This window comes from Sapajus apella, unplaced genomic scaffold, assembly GCF_009761245.1.
Source record: "Sapajus apella isolate SASKATOON/1434 unplaced genomic scaffold, GSC_monkey_1.0 scaffold90, whole genome shotgun sequence".
In the NCBI taxonomy this organism is placed as follows: domain Eukaryota; kingdom Metazoa; phylum Chordata; class Mammalia; order Primates; family Cebidae; genus Sapajus; species Sapajus apella.
In genome coordinates this window covers 3,495,070-3,509,966 of record NW_022437030.1, presented here as the reverse complement: position 1 = coordinate 3,509,966, position 14,897 = coordinate 3,495,070, and the positions used below count along the sequence as shown (strand labels likewise).

Genomic DNA, 14,897 nt, shown 5'->3' with positions numbered 1-14,897 from the left:
AATTTGCAACCAGGGGGCAACTCATCCCAGAACCCCAACAAGTCTAGTCAGTCTACCCAGTCTGCAACCCTGTATAATCTTGTAAAGGCTCCTGTATGCAAGACTTTCTGTATAACTTCAGGGAGTTCATGGCAACTTCTAGCTAAGAATCCCTGCTATGTAAGGAAATTGAGTGCATTAGAAATCCTAGAGATGCTCTGGATTGATGAGGCCACTGGTTAAGACTTCTGGTTATGAAGTTCATTCAGAAAAAGGCACAGACAGTTTGGTTGTTTCTCACCCTGAAACACTTAGGTTTACTTCTGGTTCTTGAGGAGTTTGAAGCCCAGTAAGACACATCCCAAAAACCTGGCTTTTTGCATTTGCCTTGACTCATGTCGTTTCATTTGTTGACAGCTCAGCATTTGTGAGGGGGCTGGCTTCCCAGATCCAGGAGCCTCTGCACGTACCCATGCTGAGTAGATCCTTCTAGTTTTGAAGCTCTCCAGAGTTAGCTCTGAAGACTAAAGGAAAGGAAAGACTCACCCACAGGTTGTCCAAGTTATTTCTAAACAGACTCCATTCCTTTCCAGTAAGAAAAGTAAGATACAGTTGAAGGACGGCAGGGGAGAAAGCAAAGGTGAGTGAGTAGTTGAGGAAGAGCTGAAAGGCCGCCCCTTACTTTCTAGGCATCTCTCTCCAGAATGCTTGTCTCACGAGCTGCCTCATTCAAAGCCAAGGCTCGACTGCGCCCTCCCTTCTTGCTGTGACCACATTCCTCAGGATTCAAACCCTACAGCCGGCTGACCCCATAAGCTGATGCTGGACAGTAGTCCTGCTTCATGTCAGTGGTTAAAAATGCAGAGAATACACTGGAGGGAAGAGATTTTGTCTAGTGTCTAAAAAGTCATTCAGAGGATAAAACCCCCATTAATATATCCATTTTAAACAAACATGCCAGACAAGGCAAAAAGTAACAGTGTTAATTATGGTGTTTTTCTCTCTACTGTTTGAAAGGCTTTACAGATGTAAAACGCCCCTTTCAGCTTCCTTTACCAGAATGCTTCTGAGCAACACTCTCATTGCCCAGCCCCCCAGGGAGAGGGAGTCTCCAGTCCATGCTAGACAGCTCAGCTTACTCCTCCTTGGTGTCTAGAAAAACAGACCACCTCACTTGTGCATGCTCACAGGCCACTGACGTGTGGGCGTCTGTTTTCATCATGTGCTAAAGTCGCCTCTGTAGCACCTCAGGGAACAAAGATCTCAGCCCTGAACCAGTGAACATTCTTCTGGAAGAGGGGACTTGGGCTTAAGAGCTAACTAACCTGGAAGCTGTTAGACCAGGCACAGAGTTTCTGGTTGCCACTGAGCGTTATGGCTCAGTGGCTGCTTCGAGCCAGAATCTGGTGCATGTGTCTGAGAAATCCTCCAGCACAGGTCCAAAGAAGCCAACATGCACAGCCATCTGCCGGGAGGTGACCACACCCTCTGAGTGCCTTTGGGATTGACATGGGGCGGAGTCTTCTGGCTTGCTTCAGGGAAGGAGATTGACTTCCCAGACTGCTCGGAATCTAGCAGGAGCCCTCAGTTCAGCCCCAGCCCCTGAAACTTGGCAGTGTCCGTACAGACAAAGTAAGTCCTCAGCTCGCCTTTGCCTTTGACGTTGATCAGGCCACGACATTCACATGAGTACCCGAGGCCCTGGAGGATGGTGCAGGTCTCCTCAGTAACCTGAAAAGGAAGAGAGACCTATGTCTTCAGAGGTGGTAAGAACGCCTGTCATGGTGGGGACAGATAGACTGGCCAGGCATGCAGTTTGCCTTCCCTGGAGAATGTGATAGCTAGAACCATGGCTGCTGGGTGGGACAGGAGCTCTGAAGCCCAAGTCCCCCCACCTCTGGGGAAGATCTTTTCCCCTCAGTCACCTGCTTCCCCGATGGGTCTTTACCTGGATTTTCCCAAGTTCTCCAGTGCTCTCCATTCGGCTGGCCACGTTGACTGTGTTTCCCCAGATGTCATACTGAGGTTTTCGGGCCCCAATCACTCCAGCAATCACAGGCCCATGGTTTATGCCTGAAGATGATGTTTATAGTTGGCCAAGCATTCAGGCAAAGCCCCAGGCTTCTGCCTTCAGGGAAGGCCAGAAAATTCATCCCCCAGCACAGGACGGGGGACAAAACTAGAATTAAGGCTAGGTTGCTTCCCAGAGTCACCATGATGCAGTCGGGCCTTGGGTGTGAGGAGGGCATTCCCTGGCCAGCTTTTTCAGACTCAGAAGCCAGAAGTCTGGGTTTGATGTTAATACTCGTACCTGCTAATCTCCCTTTTAACAAAGGTCTGGCTTTGAGTGCAAGCCCACAGCTAGTTAGGTTTAGTAACTTTGCTGCTTTCTCTGTATTTTGTCTATTCACAGACGATAATACCTAACTACAGAAAACGGGAGAACCAAAACAGGTGGATCACTTGAGAACCAAGGTTCTCTGTATTCTGTAGTTACATATTACTAAAACTCAATGGTAACTATATGCTTATGCAAAATGTCAGAATAATTGACCAATTACTGAGCTTGTCAGATGGGAGGGATTTCTAAAACCTTTCATAATAGATGGTGAGGCGCAGCTGTGCCTCACAGACTGGGTGGGCTGGCCTGGAGGCAGGGGCTGCCTACCCCCTGCCCTCCCGCCTGGGCTCACCAACGCGGAGGCGGAAGGAGTTGAAGGAGTGCCTGTTGATGCCATCCAGCTTGCTCATCAAGGCGATGCTGAACTCCACCATGACGCCAATGTGGGCGTGCTGCCGCTCCAGCTCCTGCGGGATGGGGTGTGGGTCAGGTCCTTGCATCTCCAGAGCCCCAAACCTAGTGGGCACTGGCATGCCTCTCGTTGAGGATTCCCCACCACTAAAATCCTGGCTGAACCCTGCAAGCACCTGCACTCCTCCCTCAAGATGGGACAAGGACACACCCCTTTAAGGTGACAGGTCACCTTTAAGTGAGAATAATCGGCTGAATTTCCCCTCTTGGGCTTGAGTACCTGGTTCTCGTGCCCCGAGGTGATGCTGAGCCCTGCAGCTGCCATGTATGTGCTGCCGATGGTCTTGATCTTCTCCACGCCACTGAACTTGGGCTTCAGCAGGAGCTGCCAGTGAGAAGGAAGCAGTGAAGGAGCAAAGCAGTCACGCCACTCCACAGCTGCAGCCAGGCTGCCCACACTCCTCAGGAAGGGTGTGGGGTTCCCTCCACCCGCCGCCTCTCGCACACACGTCACACTGCCCTGCCTGCTGAGTGCATGACTAAGCATGGTGAGGGGCGTGGCCCCGGTGGCTCCTGCTCTTCCTGGCGTCTCCATTCCCACTCTCTCCCTCTTCCCTTCCATCCAGGTCTGCACAGAGCAGACACATCATTATCTACACAGGAATGTGGATTCTTTGTCTCTAGCAAGAAGGCAACCCAAACTGATTTCCTGTGAATCGGCTTGGTTGATAGCGTGGGCTTAGCTGGAAATGAAGCTCTTCTAAAGGGTCTGAGTCTAATCTTAGCAAGCTGCCCGTCACAGAGAAGGTGCCAGTAAAATATTTGCTGCATAAAACAATGAAAAAGAAATGTGTGCCCTTTATATACTGTGTAATGCATTTTCAGAATATATTACAGGGAAGCAGTGTTTTTTGTTTTTTTTGAGACAGAGTTGCACTTTGTTGCCCAGGATGGAGTGCAGTGGTATGATCGAGGCCACACATCGCCTGGGCATCCCCATGAAGCCAAGACCTGAGGAAGCCAAGCTCGGTGTGTACCCCACCTCCACACCTAAACCCTATGGACTGCGCCTGAACCTTCCACCTCTTTGGCCTGCCCCAACCCCTTCCCAGCACAACCTCTGCCTCCCAGGTTCAAGTAATTCTTCTGCCCCAGCCTCCCAATTAGCTGGGATTACAGGCACGTACCACCAAGCCTGACTAATTTTTTGTATTTTCAGTAGAGATGGGGTTTCACCATGTTGTGCAGGCTGGTCTCAAACTCCTGACCTCAAGCGATCCACCCACCTGACCTCCCAAAGTACTGGGATTACAGGTGTGAGCCACTGCGCCCGGCTCTGTGTCGCATTTTTTAATGGGTTTAAGATGGCAGGTACTGCTGCCTTGCCCTCCTCAGCACGGGTAGGGCTGCCACATAGGGCTGGCAAAGTCGTACCTCGTCAAAGTCGGCAATGATCTCGTTGAGCAGGCGGAGGCACTCCAGCCCTTCCTTGTTGACGTCGCACTCCGTGTAGAACACTTTGAAGTCTGGCACAGAGGCAAACATGACACAGACGCAGTCATACGACTGATGGTACCAGTCCTGGATGGGAAGAAACCAGTCCTTACGCCACTTTACCTCTTGAGGGGAGGGGAAGAGTGGCAAGGCCTCAGGAGCAGATGACACTGAACTGCCCAGCCGGCTTTTTGGGGATGAACCTGCATGAGGTTCATCCAGCTGCTGTTACAGAGCAATTCAGAATCGGGTGGCCAGGGAGAGTCAGGTTCTGGTTGGTTTTTTGCTCACAGAAGCACCTTGGGTGTTTCCGTGTACACATAGTGTGAGAACCTCTGCAGTAGTGGAAGGTGACAGTTGGGAGTTCTGCGTTCTCACTGGGCCTCAGTCTCCTATATAGAAAACTTGCTACCCAGAACTGGTGGAGGTATAGACATTTTCATCAATACAGAATGTCCAGATCACAAACCCCTGAACACATTTCACCCTCACCACAATCCTGTGGGGAAGTGCTGTCGGCCCATTTTACAGAGGTGAAGACCAAGGCCCGGGAAAGCAAGGTACCTTGTCCGCAACCACACTCGAGCCCAGGTTCCTGACCCCAGGCCTGTGCTCTCACAGCTGATGCCACACATCACCTGGGCATCCTGATGAGGCCAAGACCTGAGGATGCCAAGCTCGGCATGCACTCCAGCTCCACACCTAAACCCTACGGACTGCGCCTGGACCTTCCGCTTCTTTGCCCCTTCCCAGCCCACCTCATTTAACTTGTCACCGATGAAGTGGGCGGCCACATGGGCTGGCAGGACGTTCTCCAGAAGAAGGCGATTCACGTTCTCCATGGTCTCAAACTCCTCGTGCTCCTTCTTGAACTTCTTCTTCCATAGGCAGTCCAGGCGGCAGTAATAGTCAATCTGCAAATGGTGGGTACATAAGTAGCCCGTCTGTAGGCGAGCAGGGCCGGGCTGGCATGCATCTCCTGCCAGGTCTGTCTGTTCCTGGCGTCCTTGGAACCTCTGGCCAGGGAACCAGCACTTTCCTGGCAGGACTCTGGTCTCTGCTGCTCCACATAAGCCCACCCCACCCCATCTCCAGGTGGAGGTGAGGACGAGCAGGCAGAGCTGGGGCAGGGGTGGAGGGGAAGCCTCCATACCTGTCTGGAGAGCGTGAGCAGGGTGATGTAGAACAGGACCAGGTAGAAATTGATCATGGTCTTCAGGTCCCTCCAGGAACAGCTAGGGGTGCCGCTGGATGTGAAGGGAGGCCTGAGTCACTCCCAGCACTCACCGCCCCAACCCACCAACGGAGTCATGCTCTCCAGATGCCACGTGCACCCAGGGTGAAAGGGGAAAATTGATTCTAATGGCGGTGGGTAGAAAACAAGACAACTTGAGGTTATAAAGGGAGGAGAGGCAAGGTGGGCCAGGAGGTGGGGGAGCCCTCACAGGGGTGACCTCTGATATCTCACCCCTGGATGACCAGAATCAGCCATAATGAGGGCCTGGAGGGAGCCCAGAGCTCCTGGTGAGCCAGGGTCGGTGGCAGGTGGGGTGGGGTGGACGGGTGGCTTAAGAATTCTGCAGGTGTAGGGGCAGACCCACAGGGGCAGATTCTGTTCTGGGTCCCCAGGCTTCTAGCTTTTTTGTTTTGGGGCTTGGGGGGCAGTTCCTCTCCTTAATCCACTTGGGACCCAGAGCGCCTAAAACCACACACTTGCCCGAGCTTCAGGTATCACCACCTGTCCAGGAAGAGATGGAAGCAACTGCTCCTTTCAGAACTTGAGACCCAGGATGTGGCCCTGAGAGGCACAGAGCTAGATAGAACTGTAGCCCCCCTCCTTCCCCACAACTAGACTGACCTGGAAACAGGATGACCCTGTGGCCTCTGTCAGACCGGGGACTTCCTAAAGAACCTGCCAGTGAGTCAAATTCCTCAGCTCTGAGCGCTGGAGACCTGGGACCTGGGCAAGCCTCGGTCCCTACTGTGAGATGAAAGCTAGGCTGTCTGCCAGCCCCACTCCAAAAGGTGCCCACTCCCCATGAACACAGAAGCCCCTTGGTGTGAGCAGACACCAGATGAACAGGCCACCATGGGGATGGGGACAGGGGTGGCTCCCCACCTGGCGGTGCCATTGGGCTCGGTGAGGTTGCCCAGGCCTTGGCTGGAGCAGTCCCACTGCCAGCACGGGGAGAGGTTGAAGAGCACCAGGTAGGCCACCAGGGCCACTGTCAGCATCACGACCTTTGGCTCCAGGCTCATCCGCAGGAAGACGGAGCAGGCGATGAAGCCCAGGATGCAGCTGCAGGTGTAGTACTGGGTGGGGGTGGAGGGGTCACTCAGGACAGGGCCATCCCACCACCTACACCTCAGGCCCAGCACATACCCCCGAGCCCCACCCCCCCAGTGCCTCAGCATCACACTCTCGCCTTGCTGCCTCCCTTCTCAGCAAAAAACAAGACCTAAGAGTTTCCAGTGTTGTGTTGTTTTCACCGTAGTTTTATATGAAGTGAGCTCATTTAAAGGGGAAAAAAAACCACAATATGCAGGTGCCATGGATATGGCAGACCATGGTCAATGTCAAGGCTAGAACATGCCGGCATCCAAGCTGCCTCCCTGAGTTTTTTGTGAGCTTGCCCTTTCAAAGCCCCTCTGCCCTGCTCAAGATGGTGCTGTGGCTCTCCAGCCCCCAGAGTAAAGACCACGCTCTTCACCCTGGCATTCCTGAATCCCCCAGTCGATCGAGCCTGCCCCTGGCTCCATCTCCCAGTTCTCTTCTACTCCCTCCCCAGGGCAACCCACTCCAAATCCCAACACACCTCAGCTTTTTCCCACACTGTCCCCTTTCCCCTGTCTCAGAACCTTTCTTCCCTTTAGGGCCCAGCTCACTGCACCGCCACCCCCTGAAGCTGCAGAGGCTGCTATCTGTGAGGCCCTCCAGGCCCCACCACCTGCCTGGGCCTGCCCTGGTGCCACCACCTAATGAAGCCCCTCCCTGAGCTGCGCATACTCGTGGATAAAACAGCCACAGGCCTGCCACAGAGGAAGTGCCCTGACCAGGAGCCCCCACAAGGCCAGCAGATGCTCTGCTCACTCCCTGCCTGTCCACAACGTCTAGACCAAGCCTGCCCAGGCCTGGACTGCTCCACACTCCCAACTCAGCCCATGGGACCCTGCTTTCCCAGCTCTGTAGGAGAGGCCAGACTCAGCCTCCACGTGCTGTGCTCTCAGGGACACAGCACCCATACTTCGAGGTTCCCACCTACACCCCTGGCAGCAGCAGCCCCACTCCGAGTGAGGCCACAAAGCCAGGCCTGTTGCACTCACCGGGAGGGGCTCGCACAGGGCCCTTGCCTTGCTGCTCATGGCCAGCAGGCCTGTCTCGTTGCCGAAAGGCAGCTCTGGGACTGGGAAAGGCATCAGGGGCTGCAGAGGAGACAGGTCCCCATCAGAGCTGGTCCAGGGACGGCTACCCAGCCCGAGCAAGGTGGCCCCCAGGCAATCGTGAGTATCGCAGCAGCCTGAGGTTTCACGATGGGGTCAGCTCTGAGCACAGCAGCCGTCAGGTTCAGAGTGCAGAGGGGCTGGGAGTTGAGTGCACAGTCACCCCCAGAGAGGCAGCGGCCAGGGGATGGGACCAGCATTTTCAACCTTCTCCCCAGGTGACCCTCGGGAAGTGGTCACAGGAACACATTCCAAAAACCCAGGCGCAAAGGTGAGGGAGAGGCCATGGCAGGGCCTGGGAGGGAGGTGGACAAGTGTCCCACAGGCTGCCTCCTGCAGCACTGAGCCTCTGAGCACCAGCAGAGGAGCAGGGCTCATCTCGAGAGGGGAAACTGAGTCTCACAAGGAGAGGCAGGATCGCCTCATGGCCATGAAGAATGAATGGGGTGTCAGGATGTGGTGGCTCAAGGCATCGCATCTTCCTGGGCTGGCCACACAAGCTTTCTGGGCCCCCAAAGTCCTCTTGAAAACCCAAAGGTGAGGAGCCCTGAGTCTGCAAAAGGGAACCCCACAGGGCCACCTGAGCTTGGGGGAGAGGTAAACCCAAGGCAGTTTTTAAGGCCACATTGTAGGTGTCCCAAATCTAGAGGTTCCCCCTCTACCCAGGAGGCCTGCCTCCCCATCCCAGGACCCACCAGGTTGACGATGGCCACAGTGAGCAGGCTGCCAATGGTCAGGACGGCCAGGGTCAGCCTCAGTAGGGGCTGCATCTCCACTCTCTCGGAGATAGTGCAGAGCATCCCCCGGGCTGGGCAGCACCTCTGTGGAGTAATGGGGTCGAGTCACCCAGAGCCAACAGCCTGGACAAGGAGGGCTGGCCACTGGCAGCCTGGGGAGGGATACCCTCAGGAGAAGCCTCCAGGGCACTCAGGAAATTGTCCCCGAAGCAGGAGTAAGGGGCACCTAGCCTTGACCTCAGCCCAGCCAAGCTTACCAGGGAGGGCTCTTGGGCAGGCGTCCCAAGGCAGAGAGGGAGGGGCCAGGGGTCAGGACTCCCCACTTACCGAGAACTCAGCGGCAAAGCAGAGGCCTAGCACCAGCCCCAGCACACAGGCCACCAGCCCGAAGGACACACCCAGCGCCACCGTCCTAGAGAGGAAGGAAGAACCTAGGTTCTGCCTAGGGCCTTCTGCTCAGGAACCCTGCCCCTGCCAATCCTCCGGTTGACAGCCCCCTGTCCCTGCCACACCTGCTATTCTCCCCGCAGCAAAGGGGACCTGTGGAAACTGTGGCCCTGCTGCCACATGGGCAACACACAGAGCCTGGCCAGATCATGAAGACTGAGGTCAAGACCATGTCACTCTTTTTGGTCCAAGTATATAAAAAATGAGCAATATCTCTGCAGCCTTTAGACTCAGAAAAACTGTAAAAACATGTTCCCTTTTTTAATATTATTTTCTTAGACAGGGTCTCACTCTGTCGCCCAGGCTGGAGTGCAGTGGCACGATCTCGGCTCACTGCAACCTCCACCTCCTGGGTTCCAGTGATTCTCCGGCCTCAGCCTCCTAAGTAGCTGGGACTACAGGCGTGCACTATCATGCCCAATTTTTTTATTTTTAGTAGAGATAGTGTTTCACCATGTTGGCCAGGCTGGTCTCAAACCCCTGACCTCAAGTGATTTGCCCCTCGGTCTCCCAAAGTGCTGGGATTACAGGCGTGGGCTACCGCACCCCACCTCCCTATTATGTCTTCATTAAGCATATCCAAAACCACAATCCTGGTCTATGCTTTGGCCTAACTGCTCTTCTAGAAACCAAGTAGCTGACCTCAGATCCCTTCCCTCTGACTTCACTCTCATCCCTATACCCCACCCAGCAGGGATCTAGAGCCAGAAGCATGAATCCCAGTGACTTCTGGATAAATCATTAGCCCTCTGCATCTCCATGTCCCTGCATATAAGAAAGGATAGTGCCTAAAGTTTTCAGAGTCTGTTCTCCTAGCCCTCCAAACACCTAAGGCAAGGGCTGACAAGCAAAATGCCTGCAGGCCACACATAAGACAGGTGACTGAGAAGAGAGACATTAGGGAGTAGGGAGGCCTGTGGCAGAAAACACATTCTATTAAAAAGTAGTGTTGGTAACTCAAGGTGTGCAGCCACAAACGCTGGTCCAGTTTCTCAGACTCCAGCAGCCGACCCCTTCCAGCCCAAATCACGAAGCTCCTTGCAGGTGCTCTGATGGGTCTTGCCACAGTCACCTTCCAGCCTGGATCCCAGCAGGCTGGACCCCCATACCCCCAATCCAACTGACCTGGGCATGAGCAGGACATGGACAAGCAGAATGCAGATGAAGATCAGGCTTGCGCAGGCGAAGTGGTGGCGGGCCCGGGGGATGGGCGCCAGGCGGTACTGGGGGCAACAGGGTCTGTGAGGGGTGGCCACCTGCGGGGCCACTTGCCCACCTGGCTCCAGTGAACCAGGTTTAAAAAAACACCTCCTCACTGGGACAGTGGCTCACACTTGTAATCCCAGCACTTTGGGAGGCCGAGACAGGAGGATCACTTGAGCCCAGAAGTTTGAGACCAGCCTGGGCAAAACAGTGAGACCCCATCTCTAGTTTAAAAATGAATTAATTAATTGAAACCCTCCCACCATGCTGGAGTTCCAGTTTTGTTTCCAATCGCAGTTCTTCCTATTTGAAGATAATGTCTTCCCCTCCCCTACACCACCCGAGTCACTCTTTCCAAGGTCCCTGCAGAGCTCACGGCTCCAAGTACATGGACAGGAGCCAAGTCTGAGCTCTGGGGCTGTCTTCGCCCCAAACCAGGGAGCTGGCAGGTGGGGAGACTCCCATGCCACAGCCCCCACCACACAGGTGCCATCGTGGGATCACAGCCCAGGGAGGGTTTCTGCTGCAAGGAAGGAAAGCATGCTTGGCCACACAGCCTGCAGCGTCACTCAGCCGGCAAGGCCCACCAGGCACGCTTCCTGGTGACCTCACCGAGGAAGCCCCCAACTCAGGGGGCCCCCAAAGAGGGAATCCCCCCAATCCTGGACTCTGGGCGCCACTTCCTTGGGCTGAGGGAGAGGGGCTCCCCACCCGCCGTGGAGCAATGAGGGGGTCCGTCCTCTCTGACGGGCCACACCTGCAGCTGGGACAGGCTCTGGAGCTCCTGAGAGCCAGTTTCCTGTCTGTGAAGTGGTAGAGCAGCACCCCTGGGTCGGCGGTGTGAGGGTTAAATCATATAATGTGGGTGCCGAGGACGCTGCCAAAACCCAGAAGGCACTCAGTAAAGAAATGGTCATTTTCAGTACAAAAGGCCCGTAGCAGCAAGACAGGGCACTGACAACTGAGTTTTGGGGTCTCGTCTCATTGCAAGGCCAGTGCCGTCAGCCTGAGGCATCCATGCCAGGACCTGCTAAGGCTCTGGCACTGGATGGAGCAAAAGTGTTGCAGACCTACAGGGGCAAATCTCTGGTGGGGCATTCGGGTCATGGAATGAGGCCGGCAGGAAACCGAGCCAGGCTGGCGCTGTGCTGGCCCCACCCCTGCCCAGGAGCAGCTGTGGATTCTCCATGCCCCTCCCCACGCCAGTCTTGGGAGTGCAGGCTGCCCTGTGACCTGCGTCCCCCACCCCACCCCAGACCTGGAGATCCCGCCCCTCTGGGGGAAGGCGGCTGGGGGCCCTCACCTCGCGCTCAAAGCCCTTCTCCAGGAAGATGGACCCAAAGGTGTAGAAGTCGTCAGACTTGGAGCAGCAGGGCCTGTGGGTGGGGCCCTCGGCAGTGAGTTGGGACTGGGAGGGGGTCCAGTCCCTCGGGAGGCAGCAGCAGACGGGGGATGGAACAGGGCTGGGCCATTGGGCATGGGGCATGAGGTGGGCCTGCCCATATGTGGGACCCCTGTTGAAGGGGGAGAGGTGAGGGTTGGGCAGAGGTCTCAGGCCTCACCTCGTAGAGCTGAGCCCCTCGATGGCTGACAGCATCTCGTCATATGAGTCGTCCTCCAACCGCCCCCTGGGGGACATGCTCCTGGAATCAGATACCCCAGCTACATCAGCGCAGAGACCACCTCTGACTCTCCCAGAGGAGGGTGTGGACGTGGACACCGGTGGAGCTCCAGAACCTCATGTGGGATGGTGAAGGAATGGGCGGGACCCACTGAGGCCCAGAGCGTGCAAGTGAGGACCCAGCATCGCCCAGCATGGCCCAGCTGGCCAGCGGCCCAGCCACAAGCAGAGGGCAGACCCAAGCCCCAGTCCAAGGCATCTCTGGCTACACCCCCAGGGTTGGCATGGGGACCAGAACACCCACCGGCATCTCCTTCCCTCCCACTGACTCCACTGACCCCACCAGGGCAGCACACAACAGGCGCTCCATCATGGCCATGTGGAAGAGCCAGGGACCAGAAAGCTCTGGTTCCTAGAAACTCTTTGACTCTGGTTCCTAGAAGCCCTGGCCAACTTCACAGAGGTCCTGGGCTGGGCCTCGCAGAGCTCCCCACTGAACAGAGGCTGGTCAGGGCAGCCAGCCTGGAGGAGGTGGCTGCAGCAGGACTTGGCCAGGAGGGCAGGGCACGCACCTGTCAGGGGTCCGGCGGTGGCGATGGGGAATGCTCTGAAAGGGAAGGTAGAAGACACAGTCATTCCCCAGAACGCTGGGCTCTAAAGCACACCGATGGGCCGGGTGCAGCCCTTCTGATACTTGATATGCAGGACAAGGTGTCAGGGGTCATCCAAGCCACAGACATCCTGACTACAGCTGAGCATGGTCCAGGCACCAAGGAGGACAGGGACGTTCCTGGCCACCCTGGTGTATTCTCCAAATGCCTTTGTTTCCCCTCCAGCCCCAGGAGGTGGGGCAGAGGCTGTGGCCATTTTATAGATGGGGACAGTGAGGCCAACAGGGTGAGAGATCTTCAGCACCCACTCTCCTGTCCCCAGCTTGGGGCCCCAATCCCTGGCTCTCTGGGTGAAAGGGGGACATACCTTGGGCCTCTGCCCATTAGGGATGGGAGTCTCGCCACTGCTCACACTCTCACGATGGTTGAGGTGCGCAAAGGGCCGAGCTGCCCCCCAGGACTCGAGGTAACGGGTCATGCGCACTGACGCCCGCATCTTCAGGGCTGCGTCCCCCTTGGACCTGGGGGGGTGTTGCCTCGGCGGGGGTGGCTGCTGGCTCTGTGGGCAGACACAGACATGGGCCTGTGCCACCCTCTCTCCAGGAAGGGGCCGCCACCCCCAACTGACTCTCCCTGAAGTGTGACACCACCCTCAGCACTGGCTGATCCCGTGAAAAAATAAACGTCAAAGAAGGTGCTCAACCTGCAGTGCCCTTGGAGAATGGGCTTTGGGGACTGGACAGCCAAAGCCCGGTGCACTCTGAGGCCAGGCCATATGGGATCCCAACTCAGTGCTCTGGCCCTGCCCCAGGCTGAGAAGAGGCTACCAGGTACCCACCACTGTACCCAGCCCCACCCCCTGCTCTGCCTCCCCAGGGGGAGATGCAGGGCTCAGGTCCCAAGCCTGAGGCCCCACGGCCCTTGAGGCTCCTTGGAATGGGAGTGTCCCTGGGGCCTGAGCACCCGTCAGCCCCTCCCAGGAGCCACCTGGGAAAGCCACAGGCATCCTACCCTGCCCTCCCACATGTGGCCGGCATGCGCACGCTCCTTCCTGTGGGAGGCACCCAGGAGGAAGAGGGGTGCTGACTGCCTCGAGAAGTGGCCAAGCCAGAGCAAGCCAGGCAGTGATCCAGGGAGTTCCACTTTTGTGGCTCCCAACCACAGATGGCACAGGGCCATGACCTGCCATGTGCCTGCGAGACCCAGCCTCACGCCAGACCTCAGTGGCTCAGCCAGGCCGTGAATGCATGGCCAGCCCTGCCTTACCACCACCCTCCCCTGCAAGAGCACACGCCTGAGGCCTTCCCCAGTTGGAGTGGCCAGGCAAAACTGGGAAAGGGGCAGGGAAGAGAAAGGCCTGCCAGGCTGCCAGAGTTGAGCTAATGCTGGCTCCAGCAAAAGCAAACACGCCGTGGATGAGCCTCCGCAGCTACAAACACTCGCTACGCCAGAGCACAACCTTCCTGGAAAACTCGCCACCTTTTGGGACAGAAATATTTTTAAGCCCTTAGCCACGTCTATCTCCCTAGCCACGAGAGCCATGTGGAATTCGGCCCTGGTGAGTGTCCCAGAGTAGGAAGGGCGTGCTGGCCCTGCAGTGGGCAACCTGGTGGGCACAGGTGCATTTCTACGTCCCCTCCTCCACCATGGCAACTCTGCCACTTCTCTTATAGCAGGGAAACCAGACACTCCAGCTCCCTGAGAAACAAATAAAAAGCAGAAATAAGTAAAAAATCAGATTCCTCAGTTCTGAGCAAACATCTGCCTGCTCAGAATGGGCATGGCATCAGTATGAGCCCCACAGGGCACCTGCAGCCACCATCCAGTCCACGGGAGCCCGTCCTGCCCCAGCCAGGCCACGCAGCAACAGCGCGAGACAGAGCCCACGGAAGCCAGTGCAGAAAATTCACCTCCACGTCAAAAACAGGAGCTACAGACAAGCACCCTGCACACAGGAGGAGTGTCCCCAAGGTAGGAGAAATGCAGGGTGCACGACCATGGGGCTTGCCACCACTGCCTTAGCAAGAAGGGTGGGGGGACTCACAATTCACTCTGTGCATGAAAATCCCTGTGGGAACACAAGAAGTTCGCTGCACACACCCCCTCTGAGGAGATGGGCCGGCTGGGGACAAGGAGTCTTTCCACAACCTGCCCTTCACACCTTTTGAACTTTCAACCACCTGAATGAATAAAGTTAAGCAAAAAAAAAAGGGTGGGGTAGGGTGGGGTGGGGAAAGGGTGGAGCTGCCAGATAAATCCAACTGCCCAGCTGAGTAGTGCGTGGACACTCATGCAAGAAACAGGATTCACATTTATCTGAAATTCAAGTCTGCCCAGACGGCCGGCAGCTTCCCCTGCTCAACCTGGCAGCCTGCAGGGATGGCTTTCAGAGCCTCCTGGGTGAGGGGCTCTGCTTCATTCATGCAAGGGCTGTCTGAGCATCAGCTTCGAGCCGGGCACCCATCTCAGCACGGGGTCAGGGTTGTGGCCTGAAGAGGAGGGGCCACCACATGGCGCTGAGGCTGATAACAGGCAAGGAAAACAGGTAAACAAACAAGGGCATTAGGGATGGAGGGAGGAGCGTTACAGAGGGAGGAGCGTTCTGGGTGCAG

The 14,897-nt window shown here is 56.3% G+C and overlaps 1 protein-coding gene across 24 annotated transcripts in view; it reads right to left on the bottom strand.

Moving 5' to 3' along the window:
• Nucleotides 1–780: 780 nt before the first annotated feature.
• The window catches only part of ADCY7 (adenylate cyclase 7), a 71,775-nt gene continuing 57,658 nt past the window's right edge, over nt 781–14,897 (bottom strand). For 23 of the 24 annotated variants that reach the window (XM_032255670.1, XM_032255678.1, XM_032255675.1 and 20 more), the window contains 16 exons: nt 12,653–12,844; nt 12,247–12,281; nt 11,616–11,696; nt 11,357–11,429; nt 9,976–10,073; nt 8,731–8,815; nt 8,362–8,487; nt 7,550–7,648; nt 6,345–6,538; nt 5,379–5,472; nt 4,984–5,139; nt 4,166–4,312; nt 3,012–3,116; nt 2,673–2,787; nt 1,928–2,052; nt 781–1,710 (listed from right to left, as the gene is read on the bottom strand). In XM_032255670.1, the coding sequence (XP_032111561.1) occupies nt 1,564–1,710; nt 1,928–2,052; nt 2,673–2,787; nt 3,012–3,116; nt 4,166–4,312; nt 4,984–5,139; nt 5,379–5,472; nt 6,345–6,538; nt 7,550–7,648; nt 8,362–8,487; nt 8,731–8,815; nt 9,976–10,073; nt 11,357–11,429; nt 11,616–11,696; nt 12,247–12,281; nt 12,653–12,844 (1,872 nt within the window). In that variant the 3' untranslated portion in view covers nt 781–1,563. Of the gene's footprint in view, nt 1,711–1,927; nt 2,053–2,672; nt 2,788–3,011; nt 3,117–4,165; nt 4,313–4,983; nt 5,140–5,378; nt 5,585–6,344; nt 6,539–7,549; nt 7,649–8,361; nt 8,488–8,730; nt 8,816–9,975; nt 10,074–11,356; nt 11,430–11,615; nt 11,697–12,246; nt 12,282–12,652; nt 12,845–14,897 lie in introns of those variants that run through there. The other variant, XM_032255681.1, reaches the window with a different exon arrangement.